Here is a 24,057-nt window from a genome sequence, read left to right as displayed (position 1 = left end):
CAGAGCCCAAGGCTTTAGAAACAGCCAAAAAGGTTCAGTTCTGCCAGATAAACTGGACAGAAGTAACAGACCTTGATTCAAGTCTGAGAGAGGAAGTGAGTGTACAAGGGGCAAATTATTGGGCATTGCTTGATACTGGTGCCGCTCAGACATTACTGAGGCCAGATTTAATAAAATCTGAGGTAATATTACCTCAGGAAACTGTGACTATCCAAGCAGTGAGGGGTCAACCAGAAAGTTTGCCTGTGACCGTGGTGGATATGACTTGGAGAGGCCGAGAGGGCCGATATAAAGTAGGCATTAATGCCCAGCAACAAGAACCAGTAATACTGGGAAGGGATGTAATGGGCGCCCAAGGAAAGATCTATGTAGTGACCAGACAGCAAATTGGCAGAGAAAAAGAAGCCATATTAAGGGGGGCTGAAACAAACAGGGTGGAATCTGTTAACCAGCCTCAGGTCACCATAGCAACCACTAGCAGGCCTGCTGAAGGAGACAAACTGTATCAAGTGGTCTCTGATAATGATGAGGCAGATCAATTCAGGGAAGAGCTGCAAAAAGATATAAGTTTGAAGCAGATAAAGGAACAAGCTCTGACCCAACAGATTCCTTTCACTGACAAACTGAGGAATCAAGTTGTGTGTGAGAATGGGATTTTATATAGACTGTGGATGCCTGCTGAGAGAAAGGATGAATGTGAACCAGTGAAGCAATTAATAGTACCTAGCAAATACAGAACCAGATTGCTAGAGGTAGCCCACGATGTCCCATGTGCAGGACATCTGGGAATAAAAAAGACCAAGAGGAGATTGGCTGCACACTATTATTGGCCCAACATCTCCAAAGATGTAAAACAACATTGTCTATCTTGTGGAATATGCCAAAAGGTGGGAAAAAGTGGAGTAAAGACTAAGGCACCCTTAAAGCCCCTTCCTATAATTGGACAACCCTTTTATAGAGTGGGGATAGATTTGGTGGGCCCTTTTTCCAAACCCACAAGGCATGGCAAGAAATATCTATTGGTGGTGGTGGATTTTGCCACCAGGTACCCAGACGCAGAAGCACTAAGATCCGTGGAAGCCCCTGTAGTGGCAGAGGCTTTATTAAAAATCTTTATGAGGCTGGGTTTCCCTCATGAAGTGCTGACGGATCAAGGCAGTGTATTCATGGGAGAAGTGATGCAATGCATGTGGAAATGTTGTGGTCTAAAACATCTAAAGACCACTACTTACCATCCCGCCACTAATGGGTTAACAGAGAGATTCAATGGCGTTTTGAAGGGCATGATCAGAAGCTATGTTCAAGATCACCCACAAGACTGGGATGAACGGTTGGGATGCTTCTTGTTTGCATACAGAGAAGTCCCTCAGGAGTCAACAGGCTTCTCACCCTTTGAACTCAGGTTCACTAGAAAAGTGAGGGGACCTTTGGAACTATTAAAAAATTCATGGGAAGGAACCCTGGGAGAGTACAAAACATCTGTAGTAGATTTTGTATTGGAATTCCGCAATAAATTAACATCAATGATGGAGATGGTGAAAAAGAATTTGAGTCAAGCACAGGAGAAGCAATGTTACTGGTATGACAGAACAGCCAGGGAACGTGTGTATGATGTGGGAGATATGGTTATGGCGTTCATACCCAGGAAACATGACAAATTACAGGCTAACTGGGAAGGACCATATACCATCAGAGAAAGGCTTGACACAGTGACGTATGTAATCACCACAGACCAATTAAACAAAAGCAAAGTGGTTCATGTAAATATGTTGAAGCCTTACCATACCAGGGATGCACAGGTGTTGCAAGTTACCTTATTCCCTGAGGGAAGTGGGCCTGAACTTCCAGATTTGGTACAGGAAAGCAAAGACAAAGGAGGGGTAGATCAAGTGGAATGGTCAGAGGAGGTGAAGGAGGAAGTAAAAGAAGAGATTCTGAGAGTTTTGAAAACCTATAGGAATCTCTTTAGCAACAAACCTGGCCGAACCAGTATAGTTATACATTCCATTGATACTGGAGATCATGCCCCAATCAGATCTGTTCCGTACCGTGTGAATGGGAAAGTTTTGAATGAGATCAAAAAGGAGGTGGAAGATATGCTGGAATTAGGAGTGATCAGGGAATCCATCAGTCCCTGGGCCTCAAGTATTGTCCTGGTTCCGAAAAAAGATGGAACGACCAGGTTTTGCATTGATTATCAGCTAATCAATAAAATTACTGTCCCAGATGCATATCCTATGCCTAGGGTAGACGCAGTGTTAGAGTTATTGGGGGCAGCAACCATTATCTCTACACTAGATCTCTGTAAAGGATTTTGGCAAATGGAACTAGACGAGCAATCCAGAGCCAAAACTGCCTTCAGTACACCAGATGGGTTATATGAGTTTGTGACCTTACCCATGGGACTAAGGAACTCACCAAGTTCATTTCAGAGGCTAATCAATACTGTGTTGCGAGGCATGTCAGATTTTGCAGTGGCCTATATCGATGACGTGGCCATTTTTAGCAAGTCGGTGCCTGAGCATGTCCAACACCTGACAACAGTATTGGAGGCCTTAAGAAAAGCAGGCCTCACAATAAAAGCTAAGAAATGCCAGTTTGGACTAAAGGAAGTAATCTATTTAGGACATAAGGTGGGGAGTGGGAAAATCACCCCCTTATGGAGCAAGGTGGAGGCAATACAAGCGTGGCCGATCCCCTTAACCAAAAAACAAGTAAGGGCATTTCTGGGTGTGGCTGGATTTTATAGGAAGTTTGTGAGAAATTTTGGGGAAATAGCAACCCCCTTGCATGAATTAACAAAGAAGAAGTGTTCTGAGTGTGTGGTATGGACGGATGAATGTCAGAAGGCTTTTGATCTACTGAAGCAAGCCTTGTGCCAAGGACCCATATTAATAGCACCAGACTATGAGAAACCATTCATCGTGGCTACAGATGCGTCGGACCTGGCGCTGGGAGTCGTCTTGCTACAGGAGAGAGAAGGCACCAGACATCCAGTGGCGTACCTGAGTCGCAAGCTGACGCTGAGGGAGAAAAACTATTCGTCGGTCCAGAAGGAGTGCCTAGCGGTCGTGTGGGGACTGAACAAGTTGCGCCCATACATGTGGGGACGAAGATTCACAGTGACTACGGATCATCGGGCCTTGTTATGGTTGCAGACTATGAAAAACCATAACACTATGCTGCAGAGGTGGTCCTGGGCCCTACAGGACTATCAAGTGGACTTCCAGTTCATACAAGGCAAGGACAATGTACTGGCCGATGGACTTTCCAGGCAAGTGGCTGGGACTGCAGTGACGTGACCAGACAGAGGAACAAAGAAAGACATTTTCCCCATAGAGACTTTTATTTGTTAACGCGACGTATAAATCCTGGAACAGGAATAATACTCTGCTGTTGTTTAAGGGGGGGGAAATGTGATGTTCCTATATTAATGTATATATGGTAAGTGTTGGTTGTTTAGAAGATACATGGTAAGTGGAATGAAAGAGGGGGAGTGAATGGGCAGTAGAATGCGAGATGATTGGCTGAGTGTTTAAAATGGCTGAATGTATAAAAGGAAGAGTGAGAGTGGAATCTGGGGGGGGAGAAGAGAACTGAGTGGGTTGCTTGGTGGGGTTTAGTGAGTTGTTTGCCAGGAGAGAGTGGAGAAGGAGGGGGGTGGAGTTCGGATTAGTATTGAGTAAAACCATATGCTTATGTGCCTTAAGAAGAAATCTTGTTAATCTTGTTAGCTTTGTTATCTGTAATAAATACTTAATTTGGTTTACCAAAGGCCTGATCCTTGGCTGGGGTTTCACAGACCAGAAGGGAGGGTAAGGTAATGACCAAGGCTGAAGGGGAACTGTAACAAATGGTGGCAGCGGTGAAGAGAATAACAATACCAGTATTCAGAGTCTCTGGGAATACTAGTATTGGGACGTTACTGGTGGTTGCCTAGCAGGGGAATCTGTTGAGATCTGTGCTAGAGTGGGGAGAGAAACCATAAAAAAGGACAGTCTGGACTGGTGGAGTCCCTGGTGGTGCCTAGTGACAGGCAGTAGCCACGTGCAGGTAGGAACCTGACAGGGAGAGCCAGGGAAGGACGCCTCACAGCCCTCTCCCTAGTTCTCACCAGTCTAGCTGTTTTAACTGGTGGGACGGAGAGAAGGTCTTTTGAGGCTGATCTTGTTGGGCGGCAACGTTGATGCTGGAGGTGCTCTTCCAGATAGACTGGGCCAAAACTGTGCAGGGTTTTAAAGGTCAAAACCAACACCTTGAATTGGGCCCGGAAAGCAACTGGTAACCAGTGCAACTCCTTCAGCACTTTACAGCTAGCTACCAATAAAAAATAAGAGGAATGATTTATGTAATGTGTGTGTGACTACAGGTGCTTCCAGACTGTCACTGTTTTGCAAATTTAGGTTGTACAATTAAAATGGGTCTGACACTCTTACACAACCAACTCATTAACCCCTCCAAACTGGACTTTTTGCAGTAAGCAAAGTGACAGTAAAATGCACTGGAAAGTGAGGGATAACAATTTAACATGTCGCTGTATAGCCTTCATAGGAATAGATTCATAAATGAAATTAATAACAGTATTATAATACTAACCTCCCAGCAAATAAATATGAATGAATGCAAACAAATCAACATTAATGTTCAATAAACGTTTTAGGAATGTAGCAGATCTTAAGGAATATCTTTCTTCACAGTTTCCTTATATAGGCTGCTACCCTCCTCCAGAAGGCTTGCATTAAACTGCATTCTCACTGCAAGAAATAGGTGTCCACATCTCCACAACCTTTGCTGAATTTTGTTCCTTATGTATTAATTGAACCAGCATAAGGTATCCCCCGTAAGGTATCACCTCCAAGGCATTGACTGTTGGAGGTAGGGAAACATTCATAGAATCTCAGAATTAGAGGGGAGTGTAGCCCTTCATGTTCAACCTATTTTTTGATGCAGGAAATTCAAGCTCATAATTAGGGAGGGGAAGGAGGGAGGTCTAGGCATTGCCTCACACCTCCATTGTTGAGCTTAGGAGGTACACACCAGCACCGGGAGGAACCTTCGCCATGGCAAACGCAGTGAAGCAAATTTGTGGAGTCCTGGTAATGACAGGTAGAGGAACTACATTTCACCGTACTTAATGGGGGGAATATCATTTTTGGCAGCAGCTCATTTTTTAAATAACTCTTCCCGGATTCCTGCAACTTTCTACCCTGGTTTATTCACCGTTTATGCAAACATTTAAGACTATGAAGTTTATTTCTCTTGGAGCAGCGGTTGTCCAACTGTGTTCTGGAGAACTCAGAATTTAGCAGGGGTTCCTCAATGAGAGGCTCAGTCATGATTGACAAGTTTGACTACCCTAAGATATAGGAATGGCCTTCAATTTGGATGAAAAGGACCTTAGAGAAATTCATGGAGGATAAGGCTATCATTGGCTACTAATCATGATGGCTCCAATACAGTATATCTCTGAATACCAGTTCAGAGTATATCTCAGTATATTCAGAGGCAGTATATCTCTGAACACTAGTTGCTGGGAATCCTATGTGAAGAGAATGCTCTTGCGCTTGTGTGCTAATTGTAGACTTCTCATTGGTACTTGGTTGGTAACTGTGAGAAAAGGATGCTGTACTAGATGGGCCTTTGGTCTGATCCCATGTGGCTCTTCTTATGCCCTTATGATATTTCTCTGGAAAGCAACTCTCACTTATACTGACGTTCTCTTGAAATGTACAGCCACAGGGGAATGTATTCTTGGGTACACTCTAAGTTTGTTCCCACATACTGAACACAGGCAGAAGTTGTCTCTACATGTATAAGCGTTTGTGTGAAAGAGTACACATGTTGATTTGTACAGGTGAACTATTGTATACACAGGTGCACAGACTGCACTAATTGAATGTTACATGTCAATAACTGTGCAAGTGCATAGCTCAACTATTGTGTACACTTGTGAATCCAATGTGTGAGCACCACTACTCAGTTTGTGTATGGTGCTGGTGTGGAACAAGAAGACTGCTTAGGTGTTCTGCATGGACTAACTCCGCACCTATGAACTTGCCCCAGAAACCAGTGCAACACAGAGGAGTTGTTCAACAGTTGAAAACAACTGCTTAATAGAGATGATTACCAGTTATACATACAAAGGGGTCTTTCTGGAACACAAAATGTGTATTTGTCATGAGCAAGCATGTGTGATATCTGTATTCAGCAGTCAATGCATTGTGGCTTACTGGCAGATGGCCCAGAACTCTTCAAAGATGAGTACATAGAGGATTAGAGTTATTTACTGGCGCCTCCTTGCAAACCCCAGAGACATGAGATTCCACTGTTCAATTTTTGTTTAAAGTCTGGACTATCAATTTTTATTAAAGATAAATGGATGGGATTGTTAAGGACACCGCAAATTCACATGAAATCTGAATGTTCAGCCTACATTGTTGGGCATTTCCACCATGAACATTGGAAAAATTCCAAGGTGCAATGTCCCTGTTCTTTCACCTTTTGGCTTCAACTCCTATATAAAAGCATATCTCAGTGGTGCCAGCAAACTTTGTTGGAGCATGTGAATCTATCACAGCGGGCTGATGTTATTTCAAGAATGCTCCACCTGATTAATTTATCCTCAGCAGCTGTTACATATTATTGTGTGAGCTTTGCACACTATGGCATAACATACTGTACAGAACGGAAGTGTGGCCGTTAAAGCCAGATTAACCCCTGTGAGTGAAATCGAAACAAATCCTACTGGTTTCAGCGAAAGTTTAATCACACTTAAATTTCTCTGGTCTGAGCCCATCTCTGTCATTATTATAGGCTGGTTCAATCTGGTATGTACATCACTTGATTCCCCATCAACTTACGATGCAAAACATGGTGAATGTGTAAATGGACCCCATTGGAAACATTGCACTGGAGGTGATATGAAAGGTCAGTTTGTAATGTTTGGTTGATTCACACATGCATGCTCATCACCTTATGACTAGCCCATGTGAACCTGCCCTACTATCTCAATGAGACTAGGCTTGTAGAATGTAAGGTCTGTAAACCAATTGTGGCACCTCTTTGTTTGTGGCCTCTTGTATGAAGACTTGGGATGGAATCCGTTAGCTGGTGCTGCTTCGAAAGCATTCTGTCAACCTAACAGGCATTATCAATTCGAGTTCGTCCTTTGTCTGCTTTCTGCTGCTTTTACTCGGTCCAATTTTGCCCTCTCCAAAAATAACATTAATAGATATTTTCTTCCAAAAATATTGATATTAATAAGGATGTTTTCTTTCAGAATATTGATATTTTCTTTCAAAATACTGATATTTTGAAAGGAAATATCTAAATGAAAGAAAATACCAGTATTTTGAAAGAAAGAAAATACTGATAATTTGAAAGAAAATATTGATAAAGGAAAGGAAATCAGTTTTGCCGCTGCTTCCTTCTCCGCTGTGACTGAGGCTGGTCAGTTTTCATGTTAGCAAGCAAGCAGAGACTGGCTGAGGAGGAAAGCAGCTTTCAGTGCACTCCTAGCAGTTCGTAGAGTCGACATGGTTGTTTTCCTCCCATTTGGAGTTTGGATTATTGGAGTGGGGGTGGGTGGCAGAGAGAGAGTGAGAGCGAGAGCGAGCAAGAGAGTGCTGTGCTGTGCTATGAGTAAAAACAGTACAAGAACAATATATTTGAGGGAATATTCGAGGGGGGGGAACCAGTGTCAGGGGAAAGGCACAGAAGTTCAGATCCTGAAGCTCAGGATCACTCCACAAAGACGGAGAATATGCGCATCACTGAAAAATCCATTGCTAAATCCAAATTCAGCAGAATTCTCGCCCATCCCTAATGAAGACCAAATATCTACTATTTGCAGAAACATCAAGATGGAGATGGCAAAATGCTTGAATGGCTGCATATGCATTGCTTTTCTGCTCCCTGGAGGCAGAAGCGTGTAGTGGAGTTGGTGCTGTGAAAGCCTGCCAGCCACACTGTATGAGCCATATGTGCCTGAGATTCCCTCAGGGCCAGCCATAGACCATGTTAAATGCATAACTGTATTTAACGTGACTTTTTAAATTAGAAAAAGACAAGCTCCAGCTGATGGTGGGAGGATGGGGATCAGGACCATGTCATGCGGGAAGGGATTTTCCCACTCTTTTTGTCCCCGCACATGGACCCATAAAAATAGCTTCCCCTAAACGGGTGGTTGCTGTGGGAGGGAAGCTGCAAATACACCTTCAAATGTTCAGCCCATTGAAGGGAATCCAGGGAGTGGTGTCTGATGCACATCTCCGTGTATGCCTATGATTTCTTGTCCAGAAAACGCTGTACATGTGGGTGCCTGCTTAAGTGGGCAGATCTCCTCAGCTAGATCAGAGTGAGGGTCTTTAGTGTCATCCGCACTTTCACAGAAACATCGAACTACAGAGTTGGCAAGTACCTTAGGATGTCATCTAGCTAATCCTGCTCAATGCAGGATCTACAATACACAATGCAACTACAGCATCCCTGGCACGTGGCCCTCCAGCCTCTTCTTAAACACCTCCATTGAAAAAGAGTCCACCACCTTTCAAGGCGATCTGTTTTACCATTGAGCAGCTCTTACTATTAGCAACTTTCTCCAAATGTCCATCTGAAGTCTGCTTCCCTGCGATTTCCATTGTGGTAACATCATTTTCTTGGCGCCCAAGTCTATTTCCCCTTTACATATGAGCAATCAATCTCTCTTTCTGGTCACATTCACATCATACATTTATTTCATAATTATTTCACTTTAAACAGTCATGGCTTCCCCCAAAGAATCCTAGGAAGTGTAGCTTGTAAAGGGTGTTGGGAGCTGTTAGGAGTCTCCTATTTTTCTCACAGAGCTACAATTCTCAGAGTTCTCTGGAAAGAAGGATTGATTGTTAAACTGCTCTGGGAACTATAGCTCTATGTGGGGAATATGGAGTCTCCTAACAACTCTAAATGCCTTTCACAAACTACACTTGCCAGGATTCTTTGAGGGAAGCTATTACAGTGGAATAATAATGGAATGAATGTATGGTGTAAATGTAGCCTCTCTCTCATACTTGTATTGGTCTGTTGTCACATTGTGACAACAGACTGAGCCACTAGGGGGTGAAAGAGGCACATGGACTGAGACAAGATTTGGAAGCCAGCCCTTGAAGGAATCCACCTTGGGAAGATGAGGACAAGAGGGGGATTTGCCACCATGACCTGCTGACATGAGGGTTTCCCCCCTTCCTCTCTTTCTTCCTAGAACCGAAGGAGGCTTTTTTAGCAAGAGAAGAAGGCTGGGAAGGCTGGTGAAGACCATAGAGTGGGAATTTATGGTCCTCCATATGTTCTTGACTCTCTGTTCCCATCAGCTCCAGGCAGCACAGTCAATGGTCAGAGATGATGGTATTTTTGTAGTCCAGCAATAACCCTAGTGTATAACAATCATTTAAAAAATTCTTTAGATTCCATAAATTTTCTCTTGAAATTTTTTTGGAACATTCTAGCAGAAATGTTCTGAAACTGTTCCCTGTTGAAATTCCAGCATAAATTACTGCTTCATCTGTGCCAGACGTCAGCTACAGTTGTCATTTACAATTAGAGATTGATGGCTTAAATAAAAACAATGCTGTATATTTAATGAGTGTCATTAGCAGACAATTTTTTTAATTTTAAAAAATCCTTAGTATCAGGAAAATTCTTTTTGCTGGGGTGAAAAAAAGATATCAGTATGACAAAATACTGTTGTTTGGTTTAAATAAATCTGGCACTCTCTTCCTTTTCTCATGGTATTCTGTTTTACTCATTGAGGGAACTTGACTACATTGGAGTTTCTTGCAACTAAGGAAGAAGACTAAACAGCACATAGCCATTGGTATCATTGACCCCTATCCGTACTATACATTTAAAGCAGTATCATACCACTTAAAACAGTCATGGTTTCCCCCAAAGAATCCTAGGAACTGTAGTTTGTTCAGGGTGCTGAAAATTGTTAGGAGACCCCTGTTCCCCTCACAGTGCTACAGTTTCCAGAGTTCTCTGGGGAAAGGGATGGTTAAACCACTCTGATTATTAAGCCACCCTAACAATATTCATTTCTCTAGCCATGAATTATGAATGGTGTCCAGTTGTGCCTGTGTGCTAGCAGAATGGACTTCCACATGCACAACAGCACTTACCTTCCTTTCCCTCATTCTGCCTCCCCCTTTCACGTTTGGAACTGATGTGGGGGGAGGACTGCATATCCTCCTCTCTCTCACTAGCTACATTTTTATACAAAGCTATAATTGTATAACTGATGAAACATTTTTGGTCATGGACTTCCCTCATAGTCAACACTGTGAATGCAAGAGGCCTGTGCAAGTGTCCAATCTGTATGTGCAGGGGGGATTGCTCCATCCTGCCTGACATTCATGCATGGGCTTATGCAAGTAGAGCCCAACCCGTGAAATCTGTACACCACAAGATCTAGGTCAACAGATGGCATAGCTGAGTCTATGTACAATAGAGCTGATGCATGTAGACACTTTGCAAACCTGATGTCCAACACGTACATGCCAGGCAAGGGCAGGCAAACATGATGCCACATGCAGTAGCAGTTAGTGAGGCAGTGAAAGAGGGGCGGCATTGTGTTCTTGGCTTCCAGATGGTGAGGGTTGGTGCTAAGAGGGAGATGGGTGAGGCATAGAGAGTGAGGCGTGGTGAAAAAGCCAATCTGATGCCCCTACTGCCCCTTCGCCCACACCAAGCTCCTCATGCCTTGCCCCTCCCCGTCTCCATCAGTAGCCAGTATTGATGCTTGGTGTCCAAAAGCCAGGTACACAAAGCCACCCCACCTTCACTGCTCCACTGACCACAAGTATGAACTGAATGTCTCCAAAAGGCTTTGGTCAAGGCCAAAGCCATTTAGTGAATGCAACACAAAATAGAGCATGACAAGGGGAATATGCAACAAAATGTTCCCGCGTGGAGTGATCCCTGTTCAGGTTTCCAGTTGCTCTATTCCATATCCCCTTTCCTGGTATTGTGACCCCATCCCACAGCCAGTCATCATTCTGTGCCTTTTTAGTGGGAGGAGAACACCCACCTTAGGTATTATTATTTCCCAAAATAGAGGGAGAGTGAGTTCATTGCATTAAGAATATTGATTGATTGATTGATTGATTGATTAGGCTTAGATACTGCACCACAGATGGAAAGCTTTTTAATCTCAGTAGGCTGAAAGCAAAAAGTAAGGTAAAGTCAACCTCTGTTGTAGAACTTCAATACGCTGATGATAATGTAGTCTCCGCACATTCAGAGAAAGATCTTCAAACTATCCTAAATGTCTTTGCAGAAGCATATGGAAAGCTTGAGCTCTCACTTAATATTAAAAAAACCAAAGTGCTTCATCAACAGGTGTGAACTAGTCCCTCTGTAGCACCATCAATCTTAGTGGTGTGACACTGGAGAACATTGATAACTTTTTCTATCTTGGCAGCCATCTATCTGTAAAAGCTGACATCGATGCTGAAATTCAACATTGTCTGAGCTCTGTGAGTGCTGCATTCCCCTGAATGAAACGTAGAGTGTTCGAGGATCGGGATATTCGCAGGGAGACCAAAATGCTTATTTACAAAGCCACTGTACTTCTGACCCTACTGTACGCCTGTGAAACACGGACCATTTATAAACACCATTTCCAACTTCTTGAAAGATTCCACCAACACTGCCTCCGGAAAATTCTGCAAATTACTTGGGAAGACAGACAGACTAATGTTAGTGTATTGGAAGAAGCAAAGACTATCAGTGTTGAAACAATGATCCTTCAACATCAACTTCATTGGACCGGCCATGTTGTTAGAATGCCTGATCACCGTTTTCCAAAGCAGCTACTTTACTCCCAATTTAAGGATGGAAAACAGAATATTGGTGGACAGCAAAAGAGGTTTAAAGATGTTCTTAAAATGAATCTAAAAAAATGTTACATTAGCATCTAGAACTGGGAAGTCTTAGCCCTTGAACGTCCCAAATGGAGGTTGGCTATTATCAAAGGTGCTATGGACTTCGAAGAAGCACGAATACTGGGCAAACGGGACAAATGAGCTAAGCGGAAGGCATGTCAAACAAATCCTCATCGCGACCATCTTCCATCTGGAAACCTACGTCCTCACTGTGGGAGGCTGTGTGGATCCAGAATTGGCCTCCACAGTCACTTACGGACCCACTGTTAAAGACCTTATCTTGGAAGACAATCTTACTCAGCCACGAGTGATCGCCAATGACTGCACAATAAACAAAGTATCTAGGGGATGAATGTAAAAAAATGAAAAATGAAATGGACTGCCTTCAAGTCAATTCCGACTTATGGCAACCCTATGAATAGGGTTTTCATGGTAAGCGGTATTCAGAGGGGGTTTACCATTGCCTTCCTCTGAGGCTGAGAGGCAGTGACTGGCCCAAGGTCACCCAATGAGCTTCATGGCTGTGTGGGGATTCAAATCCTGGTCTCCCAGGTTGGAGTCCAACACCTGAATGTAACACATCCGTAAAATGGTATAAAAGTACATAACATCTGAACAATGATACACAACAACTGATGGATTAGGCTATACATCCGAAAAGGCCTGCTTGCTGAATATTAACAGGCACATATTAACAGGTTCCGCAACCTAGATACAGACACATTAAATAGCCTGTTTCTTTCAGAAACAAAGCAAACATCATTGGCCCCCTTAACTGTGTGCTTCTCCAGCTGAATGTAAAGAACGGGCAAGTATGCATGGGGCAAGGTGGTCCCTCAAGGAAGCTGGTACCCAGCTGTTCAGGGCTGTATATATTATCAGTAAGACCTGAATTTGGCTCAGGAGCATAGAGGAAGCAGTGCAGATCCTTAAGCAGAGGGTTATATGCTGTTGATGGGAAGCCCTCATCAGCAGCTGAGTTGCCGCATTTACCACTAGTTGCAGCTTCTAGACCAAACACAACAGAAGTCCCACACAGAGTGCATTAGTGTAGTGTGTGTGTGTGTACAAGTCATAATCCCATCAGTCATAATCCCATCAGCACAAGAATTTTGGCTTGCACAGTGGGACATCTCCCCCACTTCCCTGTATACCTCCCTATATCTGTTCTAGGGGTGCAGATTTTGGGAGGGCACAGGGCATGCATGGGGGGGGATAGAGAAAGTAAGTCCCATTGTACAAATGGAAATCTTTACACAGATGGGGCACATTAGTTATGTTAGGGTGAGGTTTGATGTGGTTTTATAGACTTCATTGACTTATTTTTAGAGAGCTTTTCTATTGAGCCATGCAGAAATGTTGAGACATTAATAAATCATTTAATGAGTGCTTCCTTTTGTTTTGTGTCCCTAAAACCATGCACTTCTGATGTCAAGTTTCAAAGCCAGATGCTACTTAAAGAAGGGAACAGGGTGCATGATATTAAATTCTACATTTCGTTCAATTCCAATTAAAATGCTTAACCACCCTGTCTACATAATGAAAATTGGTGAGATGTTGGCAGCCTTTAAAAAAGCACCTGCTCTGACAGGTGCTGATGCCAGATGTTCTTCTAAGTGCAATGTATACAAATGATTATCCCAACCCTTATTACGCAGCAGGATAGTTAAGATGGCGGCAGAGGGCAAGAGGAAGGGGAGTTACTGCTGGTGATTAAGGACATCCATGGCTTAAATGCAACAATTGGCTTTGTAGTTAAGCCAAAAACCAGTTGCCCTCTAGAGAAATGATTATAGGTGTTTAGATTTAGTTTGGTGAGCTGTTAATAATGGCAGCTGATGCTAGTTTGGATGACACTTTAGTCAGACAGCCTTCGGAGCCTGTACAATTCACATAATGACAGCAGTTGAAGAACTTTACCTCAAGACAGAAAAAAAAGTATTTGACTTTAAACTGGTAATCCTAATCACTTTAGCCCTTGATACACAGGAACTTGAGAAAAGCCCTTGCGGATTGAAGGATATAACCTGTTCAAAAAGAACAGAAGGAATAGAAAGGGAGGTGGAGTCGCACTGTATGTTAATATATATCCCTGCATAGAAATACAGGAGGGTGAGTTTAGTAGGTCCACTGAGAATATCTGGATTAAAATTAATGGGGCAAGGAATAAAAGGAACATGGTGGTTGGAGTCTACTACTGACCACCCAATCAGGGAGGATGAAACTTTTGCAAAGCAAATTGCCGATGCTTCGAGGAGGCATGAGGTAGTAGTAATGGGGGCCTTCAATTACCCAAATATCTGTTGGGAGGCAAATTCTGCCAAACACAACTCCTCCAAGAAATTGCTGACTTCTGTTGGAGAGAACTTTCTCCTACAGAAAGTGGAGGAAGCAGCTAGAGGATCGGATATACTTGACTTGATTCTAACCACCTCAGAGATGACTTGGTGGATGAAGTGGCAGTTATGAGAACTTTGGGAGAATGTGACCATGATATACTAGAGTTCTTGATTTTAAAGGAAGCAAAAGCTGAGGGTAGACATACGTGTACCCTGGACTTCAGGAAAGCTGATTTTAATAAACTCAGAACAATGGTAAGCGACCCTAACGAGAAAAGGACTCCAAGATGGGTGGGAGTTTCTAAAAGAGGAAATTCTAAAGGCACAATGGCAAACGATTTCGTCAAGGAAAAAAGGGGGGAAACAGCGGAAGAAGCCAATGAGGCTCCACAGAAAGCTTAGAGATGACCTGAAAACAAAAAAAAAGGACACATACAGGAAGTGGAAAGAAGGCCAGGCCACAAAGGAAGAGTACAGGCAGGTATCACGGAATTGCCGGGATGGTGTCAGGAAGGCTAAAGCTGAGAATGAGCTGAGGTCAGCAAGAGATGCCAAAAGCAACAAAAAAGCTTTCTTCGGGTACATCCATAGTAAAAGTCAGAGAAAAGAAATGGTGGTACAGCTACTCAATGAGGATGGCAAAATGATAACAGATAACAAAGAAAAGGCAGAAGTGCTCAATTCCTACTTTGGCTCAGTCTTCTCCCAAAAAAGGGTCTATGATCTTCCTGGGAAACATAAAGTTGAAGGGGCAGGATTGCAGCTTGGGAGTGATGGACAAATGGTCAAGGAATACCTGATCACTTTGAACGAGTTCAAATCTGCAGGGCCTGAGTATTCAGTATGCATTCGGTATGCATCCTAAAGTATTGAAGAAACTGTCTGAAGAACTCTTGGGACCACTGTCGATTATCTTTGTGAAATCATGGAGGATGGGTGAAGTGCCCAACGAATGGAGAATGGCTAATGTTCTCCCAATCTCCAAAAAGGGCAAAAAGGAGGAACCAGTCAGCCTGACATCGATCCCTGGGAAAATTCTGGAACAGATTATATAGCAGTCAGTCTGCACACACCTTGAAAACAATGCAGTGATTGCTAGAAGCCAACATGGATTTATCAAGAACAAATCCTGCTTGACTAAACTAATCTGACTAATCTTACCTTGTTTTTTGATTGGGTAACCAACCTGGTCAAGAAATATGGAAATATGGAAATATGGAAAACTAAACAATATGGAAAACTAAACAAAGGCCCACAGACTGGAAGTGTTCCATATACATCCCAATTCCAAAGAAAGGGGATCCCAGGAAATGCAATAATTATCAAACTATTGCCTTAATATCCCATGCAAGTAAAGTAATGCCCAAGATTCTACAACAACAAAGGCTCTTACCATATATGGAGCAAGAAATGCCAGACGTCCAACCTGGATTTAGAAAGGGAAGAGGTACCAGAGATCATATCGCAAACATACGTTGGATAATGGAAAGAACCAAGGAATTTCAGAAGAAAATCACCCTGTGCTTTATAGATTACAGCAAAGCCTTTGACTGTGTAGATCATGAAAAACTATGGAATGCTTTAAAAGAAATGGGGGTGCCACAGCATCTGATTGTCCTGATGTGCAACCTATACTTTGGACAGGAGGCTACTGTAAGGACAGAATATGGAGAAACCGATTGGTTCCCAATCGGAAAGAGTGTGGGACGGGGTGTATTTTATCACCCTATTTATTTAATCTGTATGCAGAACATATCATATGGAAAGCGGGATTGGACCAAGATGAAGGAGGTGTGAAAACAGAAGGGAGAAATATCAATAATTTAAGATATGCAGACGATACCATACTACTAGCAGAAACCACTAATGATTTGAAAAGAATGCTGATGAAAATTAAAGAGGAAAGCACAAAAGCAGGACTACAGCTGAATGTCAAAAAGACTAAAGTAATGACAACAGAAGATTTATGTAACTTTAAAGTTGACAATGAGGAGATTGAACTTGTCAAGGATTATCAGTACCTTGGCACGGTCATTAACCAAAATGGAGACGATAGTCAAGAAATCAGAAGAAGGCTAGGACTGGGCAGGACAGCTATGAGAGAGCTAGAAAAGGTCCTCAAATGCAAAGATGTATCACTGAACACTAAAGTCACGAGCATTCAGACCATGGTATTCCCGATCTCTATGTATGGATGTGAAAGTTGGACAGTGAAAAATGCAGATAAGAGAAAAATCAACTCATTTGAAATGTGGTGTTGGAGAAGAGATTTGCTCATACCATGGACTGCGAAAAAGACAAATAATTGGCTATTAGAACAAATTAAACCAGAACTCTCACTAGAAGCTAGAATGATGAAACTGAGGTTGTCATACTTTGGACACATCATGAGAAGACATGATTCCCTAGAAAAGACAATAATGCTGGGAAAAACAGAAGGGAATAGAAAAAGAGGATGGCCAAACAAGAGATGGATTGATTCCATAAAGGAAGCTACAGACCTGAACTTACAAGATCTGAACAGGGTGGTTCATGACAGATGCTATTGGAGGTTGCTGATTCATAGGGTTACCATAAGTCATAGTCAACTTGAAGGCACATAACAACAACAAACTACCCTTGTAGACTGTGGTAATGCTGTGGACATAATATATCTTGACTGCAAAGCTTTTGACAAAGTGCCCCATGATATTCTGATGAGCAAGCTAGCTAAATGTGGGCTGGATGGAACAATTATCAAGTAGATCCACAGTTAGCTACAGAATCATACTCAAGGTGTGCCTCTCAATGGTTCCTTCTCAAACTGCGGGGGGGGGGGTTACGAGCGGAGCACTGCAGGGTTTGGTCCTGGGCCCAGTGCTCTTCAACATTTTCATTAATGACCTGGATGTGGAGGTGCAGTAAATGCTTATCAAATCTGCAGATGATACAAAATTGGAAGGGATAGCTAATACCTTGGAAGACAGAAACAAAACTAAAAAGGATCTTAATAGGTTGGAGCATTGGGCTGAAAACAACAGAATGAAATTTAACAAGAATAAGTGCAAAGTTCTACATCTAAGAAAAACAAACCAAATGCACAGTTATAAGATTGGGGATACTTGGCTCAGCAATAGTACATGCGAGAAGGATCTCGGAATTGTTGTTGATCACAAGCTGGATATGAGCCAACAGTGTGATGTCACTGCAAAAAAGGCAAATGCTATTTTAGGCTGCATTAATAGAAGTATAGTTTACAAATTCTGTGAAGTATTTGTTCCCCTCTATCTGGCACTGGTTAAATCTCATCTTTACTTCATCCACTTCTGGACACTACACTTTAAGAAGGATGTAGACAAACTGGAATGGGTTCAGAGGAGGGCAACCAGGATGATCAGGGGACTGGAAACAAATCCCTATGAGGATAGCCTGAAAGAAAAAAACATGTTTAGCCTTGAGAAAAGAAGACTGAGGGGAGATATGATAGCACTCTTCAAGTACTTGAAAGGTTGCCACACAGAGAAGGGCCAGGATCTCTTCTCGATCATCCCAAAGTGCAGGACACATAATAATGGGCTCAATTTGCAGGAAGCCAGATTTCAACTGAACATCAGGAAAAACTTCCTAAGAGTTAGAGCAGTACAACAATGGAACCAATGACCTAAGGAGATGGTGAGCTCTCTAACACTGGAGGCATTCAAGAAGCAGCTGGACAGCCACCTGTTGGGTATGCTTCGATTTGGATTCCTGCATTGAGCAGGGGGGTTGGACTTGATGGTCTTATAGGCCCCTTCTAACTCTGTGATTCAATGATTCAGGCTCAAGGCTATTGTATTCCATATATCTATTCCAGCATCCTGTCCTTACAGTGGCAAACAAGATGCCTATGGGAAGTCTGCAAGCAGAAATTCAGCGCAACAGCGCTCTCCCCACTTGTGATTCCCAGCAACTAGCATACCAGGGCATATTGACTCTGACAGTGAAGGTAGATCATAGATATTGTGGTTAGGAGCCATTGATAGCCTTATGCTCCATAAATTTGTCTAATCCTCTTTTAAAGCCATCCAAGTTGGTGTCCATCATTGCCTCTTGTGGGAGCAAATTGTGCTGTGTGAAGAAGTACATTCTTTTGTCTGTTTTGAATCTTCCAACATTCAGTTTCATTGGAGCTGGTTTCTCATATTATGAGAACTATGCATTGACAGAGCAATTCTAAGTAGGATTGAGTGTGAGATGGTGGTCAATGATGGAGCAATCCTGAGCAGGGGAGGCAGTGACGTGGTGGATGATCCTTTGAAGGGTTTCAATAGTTGCATGCAACACTCAAGGGCCCCCAGTTCATTTTCTGGGCAAGCAGAGTTCTTGCCTGGCCATTTTTAAACTAAATGTGTGAACTGATTCCACTGAGAATCCTTGCATTTGATCAGATGTAGGGTGGTATGAGAATTCATGTTTTGTAGAGCCATTCACACAAGTGCGCGCACACACACATACACACACAAGTCATCACTTCATGCTACAGTTATCATGGGATAAGCAAATACATCTGAACCAGGCTCAAGACAGAGCATTTCACTTCCCACCATTTCACTCCACCAAAATGGATGACAGAGGCAAAATCTAACACAATGGAAGCTCACTATAACATATCTCAGTGTACCATGGAATCAAATATACTGCATGTATAACCATATTTCCCAAGTTAAATACTGTATACCTTATGTTTTGTTTCTTATATCTCATTTTTTGTCTTCTGTACTCCTTGTCCCTGGTGAGTCCTCTGTTTGCTTCCCCTGTGTGTTTCTGAGTCTTTTTTAAATCTCAGTGTTCTTTTTTAAAAAAATATTTCCTGACACCCCCTCCCTCCTTTCCTTTTCCCCTCAAAGGGACACTTATCTCTTCAGCCTTGTCTGAGTTCTTTTGTTACTGTCTGTAGAGCTTTATTTGTGTTAACTTGTTTTTCCCTCTCTGTTACCATTCTTGCTTTTTCCTTCCCACTGCATTCCTCAGCCACAGCAGCAGTGGGGTGTTTGGGGTTTTCTTTTCTTTTCTGGGAACCAAAAGTACTTGCTAGCTTTAACCCTTTCAGTGCAGTTACACTACAATGCAGAAACTCTATAATGCCAGTGCATCCTTTGTCCCCAACCCAGTGTTATAATGAGCTGTCACTGTATCTGATTTGCATGTGTGTGTGTGTGTGTGTGTGTGTATCACTAAACATTTGGAGCCCAATGGCCAAGCTGTTAATTTCACATGCTTTGGAATCCATTAATATCTGAACGCAATGTCAGAAGGCAACATTCAGTTCAACAGGACCTAAAAGAAGTGCCTGACTACCGCTTAATAAAATACTTTGGGGCAATGGAATGGTGTTGCCTACCGTCTGGCACTTTATCCTTTTTAGTACATGCCTCCAAATGGATTTTTTTTCCTTTAAGAAGGTCATTATTCAGTTATTGTTACTTACATTCTGTTTATTTTGCCATTCCTTTTAATTATTTTTCTCCAAAAGCTACAGCAGCAACACAATATAAGGCACTGAAAGAAGGGCTGAATCTCATTAAATCTCCTCAAAATACATTAAAATACAGTAAAAATGCTGTCTGGTGCTTTCATTATTTTGACTGTTACCCAGGTTTGCACAGTACAATAATGAAGTCAAAGTAATATTTCCCGATACTCTGTTTGCTGAGAATGTTCTCTTGTCAAAAAATATCTTCTGATGTAGTAAATTCTCAAGTTGTGACTGGACTCTGCAAACAGATTAAAGCTGTTATCCCCGCTTCTCGGGAAACTCTAGTTGTGTGAGTGGGGTTAGGAGTTTCTAAGAGAAAAGTTTCAGCTCTCTTAAAAAATGTAAATGTACTGCCTTCAAATCAATTCTGACTTATGGTGACCCTATGAATTTTCATGGTAAGCGGTATTCAGAGGGGGTTTACCATTGCCTTCCTCTGAGGCTGAGAGGCAGTGACTGGCCCAAGGTCACCCAGTGAGCTTGGTGGCTGTGTGGGTATTTGAACCCTGGTCTCCCAGGTCGTAATCCAACACTCTAACCACTACACCACACTGGCTCTCTTACCAAACTACAATTCACAGGAACATAGGAAGCTGCCTTATGGCAAGTCAGACCATTGGTCTATCTAGCACAGTATTGTCTGTACTGACTGGCATTGGCTCTCCAGTCCTACCTGGAGATGCCTGGAATTGATCCTGGGACCTTCTACATGCAAGGCAGATACTCTACGACTGACCTATGGCCCCTCCCCAAGGATACCCTTTGGGGAAATCTTCACAGATATGGTTCTTTGTAGAGTAAGTTTTTTTCCCATTCCACACACTTTCCCTCTATCTATAGGCACTAACAGAGCTATCCACCACCACCCTGCACAGATGCTGGGGGACTGGATTGGGCAGAGGTATCTTTACATCAGTCCTTCCAGCTCCCATCAGACTTCCACTGGCTCCTGCCTGCAGAGTGTCATTCTGTTAACATGGAGCTCCCCCTTCCACCCATCGAATGGGTGGGTGGAAGTGTCACTGGCAGGACATCCAGCAGCAGTCCCCAAAATGGGGCTTTCTGTGGACAGGGATGATCCCAGGATCGATTGGGTCCTAGAGATGGGTGACAATTTTGATTCAGTTTGCATTTCAAGCAGAATTTATCACATTCGCAATTTCCAAAAGAATATGAGAACTGAAACACAGCCATTTTTTAAAATTTGCATTTACTAGAATTTTGGGATGCAGTTTGACTACTAAACAACATTTACAAAAATGCATATATTAGGGGAAAGTGTGCATAAAAATGAATACTTGTTTTGGCATGGAAACAGCCTTGGTCGCCCTGTATGATGACCTCTGTCGGGAGAGAGACAGGGGGAGTGGGACTCTGTTGATTCTCCTTGATCTCTCAGTGGCTTTCGGTACCATTGACCATGGTATCCTTCTGAGAAGACTGGCTGAGTTGGGAGTGGGAGGGACTGAATGGCAGTGATTCTGCTCCTACTTGGTGGGTCGGCTCCAGAAGGTGGTGCTTAGTGAACATTGCTCGGCACCCTAGACTGTCCAGTATGGGGTTCTGCAGGGGTCAGTTCTGTCCCCCATGCTGTTCATCATCTATATGAAACCGTTGGATGCGGTCATCCAGAGCTTTGGAGTGTGTTGCCATCACTATGCTGATGACACACAACTCTATTTCTCCTTTTCATCTTCTTCAGGTGAGGCTGTCAATGTGCTGAACCGGTGCCTGGCTGTGACAATGGACTGGATGAGGGCTAATAAACTGAGGCTCAATCCAGACAAGACTGAGATGCTGCTAGTGGGTGGTTCTTCTGATCGGATGGTGGATGTCCAACCTATTCTGGATGGGGTTGCACTCCCCCTGAAGGAGCAGGTTCGTAGCTTGGGGGTTCTCCTAGAACCATCTCTGTCACTTGAGGCTCAGGTAGCCTCAGTGGTACGGAGTGCCCTCTACCAACTTTGGTTGGTGGCCCAGCTATACCCCTATCTGGACAGGGATAACCTGGCTTCAGTTGTTCATGCTCTAGTAACCTCCAAGTTAGATTACTGCAATGCACTCTATGTGGGGCTGCCTTTGAAGTTGGTTCAGAAACTGCAGCTTGTGCAAAATGCAGCGGCCAGATTGGTAACAGGGACCAGACGGTTCAAACATATAAACCCGATTCTGGCCCGCTTGCATTGGCTGCCTGTATGTTTCTGAGCTCGATTCAAGGTGCTGGTTTTAACCTATAAAGCCTTACATGGCTTAGGACCACAATGCCTGATGGAACGCCTCTCCCGACACAAACACACCCGTACACTACGCTCAACATCAAATGTCCTCCTCCAGTGCCCACTCTGAGGAAAGCTGGGAGTCTGTCAACAAGGGAGAGGGCCTTCTCAGTGGTGGCCCCCACATTACGGAATCATCTCCCTGACATGGTGCACCTGGCAACAACACTGTTATCTTTTCGGTGCCAGGTCAAAACTTTCCTCTTCTCCCAGGCATTTTAGCATGTGTTTTTAAATTGCTTTTTAAAAATGTGTTTCTAAATTTGTATATTTGTTTTTAATGTTTTTAATTGTTGTGAACTGCCCAGAGAGCTTCGGCTATGGGGTGGTATACAAATGCAATAAATAAACAAATAAATAAATACATGAGTGAAAATAACATGCAAAAAGGCATGCAATGACGAGAAATGGCTTGCAAAAATTTGTACCTTGTCAAAATTGCCTACAAAAATGTGCTTATTTGGAGAAATTCACACTAAAATGGTGGAGAATTTTCATGAGGATTTTTTTAAAAAAAATTCGCAGATCGCTGTAGAAATGTGGAGAGCTGAATTTAACAATGGAACAACGAGAAACAGACAGATCTTTCCATCCCTAAGTCCAGCCCTGCTGCCATGGTTTGATGGCATCAGGCCTAATACAGACCTAATCGCTGCACCAGCCATAGGTTGGTGCAGTGATGTCACGTCTCCCCACCTTTGGCTCTAGCCATCATGCTCCACTGCTCCATAAAGCCCTGCTAGTCGGGGGGGGCAGAGTTTGGATTGCTCCCTATAGGTTTTTTTGGGTTTTTTTACAATAAGATGAGACTACCTATCAAATTAAGAACAACAAAAACAAGAATTCTGCTGTTGCATCCCATTCTTCTGTGTTCCACTGATTGATACCTTGGTCTGCTTTTGCACATCTCAACCACCAGGCAGTTGAAAAGTAATGTAGTATCAGATCCAGAACCCCTCCCCTTCTCTCCAGAAAGGTTTCCTCCTACCTTTAGATTTCCTTTCATAGTAGCTTCTACCTCGATGTGGGGCAGTGTCTGTGTACAGACTTTCAAGATCTTCTTGCCATGTATCTGGATTAAAGTGCTTGAGCAGTTCCTCCACAGTGTCAAATCCAGCAATGGTTTGATCCAGAGCTTCTGCCGTAAGAGTAGGGTCGGTCACTGATGGAGAGTGATAGGAAACGCCCTAAGAGTGACATACAGTGCAGTGTACTTTGAAAAACACAGGTAGAAAATGACAAACATTTCAAATAAAACTTTTTCCAGAGATGATTCACAGAATCTATTCATGCAAAGCTAGTGTTTGTACATTCTTAAAAACAATGGCTATGTTCCCAATGTATGCATGTGTTTATGTGTAAACACACAAACACATCTCATATCTCGGAACATGGCTAACCTTTTGATTATGTATGTACAGTATATATTATTTATATAGTGCCAACAATGTACACAGTGCATCCAAATTCGAGACAGGGACAACAAAATTCAACAAGAGATGAAGGGGGAGGAAATGGACAGTGGGGTAAACAAGAGAAAATTGTTTAACTATTTCATTTCCATGTAGTTAGACTAATTCAGTTATACACAATTATAGTGGTGCATGGGGTTTGGAGGATTGTACCCAAGTCTTCATGGAAAATCATAGAATCATAGAATAGTAGAGTTGGAAGGGGCCTATAAGGCCATCAAGTCCAACCCCCTGCTCAATGCAGGAATCCAAATCAAAGCATTCCCGACAGATGGCTGTCCAGCTGCCTCTTGAATGCCTCCAGTGTTGGAGAGCCCACTACCTCGCTAGGTAATTGGTTCCATTGTCATATGGCAATTTTTAAGAATGTCGTATGGGAAAAGGTGAGTTTTGAAGAGGCATTTGAAGTAAGTAAGAAGGACTGTCTCACAAAAGTGTTCAGGGCATAAGAGACAGAAAAGGGAGAAAGTGCATACTTCTATGAGGGCCAAGAGCTTAAGAAGATAATTGATGTGAGTGAATGTCAAGGGCAGAGATGGATCAAGATATAAGAGT

At 42.9% G+C, this 24,057-nt stretch overlaps 1 protein-coding gene across 1 annotated transcript in view; it reads right to left on the bottom strand.

Annotated features, from left to right (window-relative positions):
* The window catches only part of PDGFD (platelet derived growth factor D), a 248,993-nt gene that overhangs the window by 37,241 nt on the left and 187,695 nt on the right, over positions 1 to 24,057 (bottom strand). The window contains exon 5 of the mRNA XM_061628718.1: positions 23,019 to 23,217. Within this exon, the coding sequence (XP_061484702.1) occupies positions 23,019 to 23,217 (199 nt within the window). The remainder of the gene's footprint in view (positions 1 to 23,018; positions 23,218 to 24,057) is intronic.

This window comes from Rhineura floridana, chromosome 5 (assembly GCF_030035675.1).
Source record: "Rhineura floridana isolate rRhiFlo1 chromosome 5, rRhiFlo1.hap2, whole genome shotgun sequence".
In the NCBI taxonomy this organism is placed as follows: Eukaryota; Metazoa; Chordata; class Lepidosauria; order Squamata; family Rhineuridae; genus Rhineura; species Rhineura floridana.
Note: the sequence above shows the minus strand (reverse complement) of the source record. Positions and strands in the feature narration are given on the sequence as shown.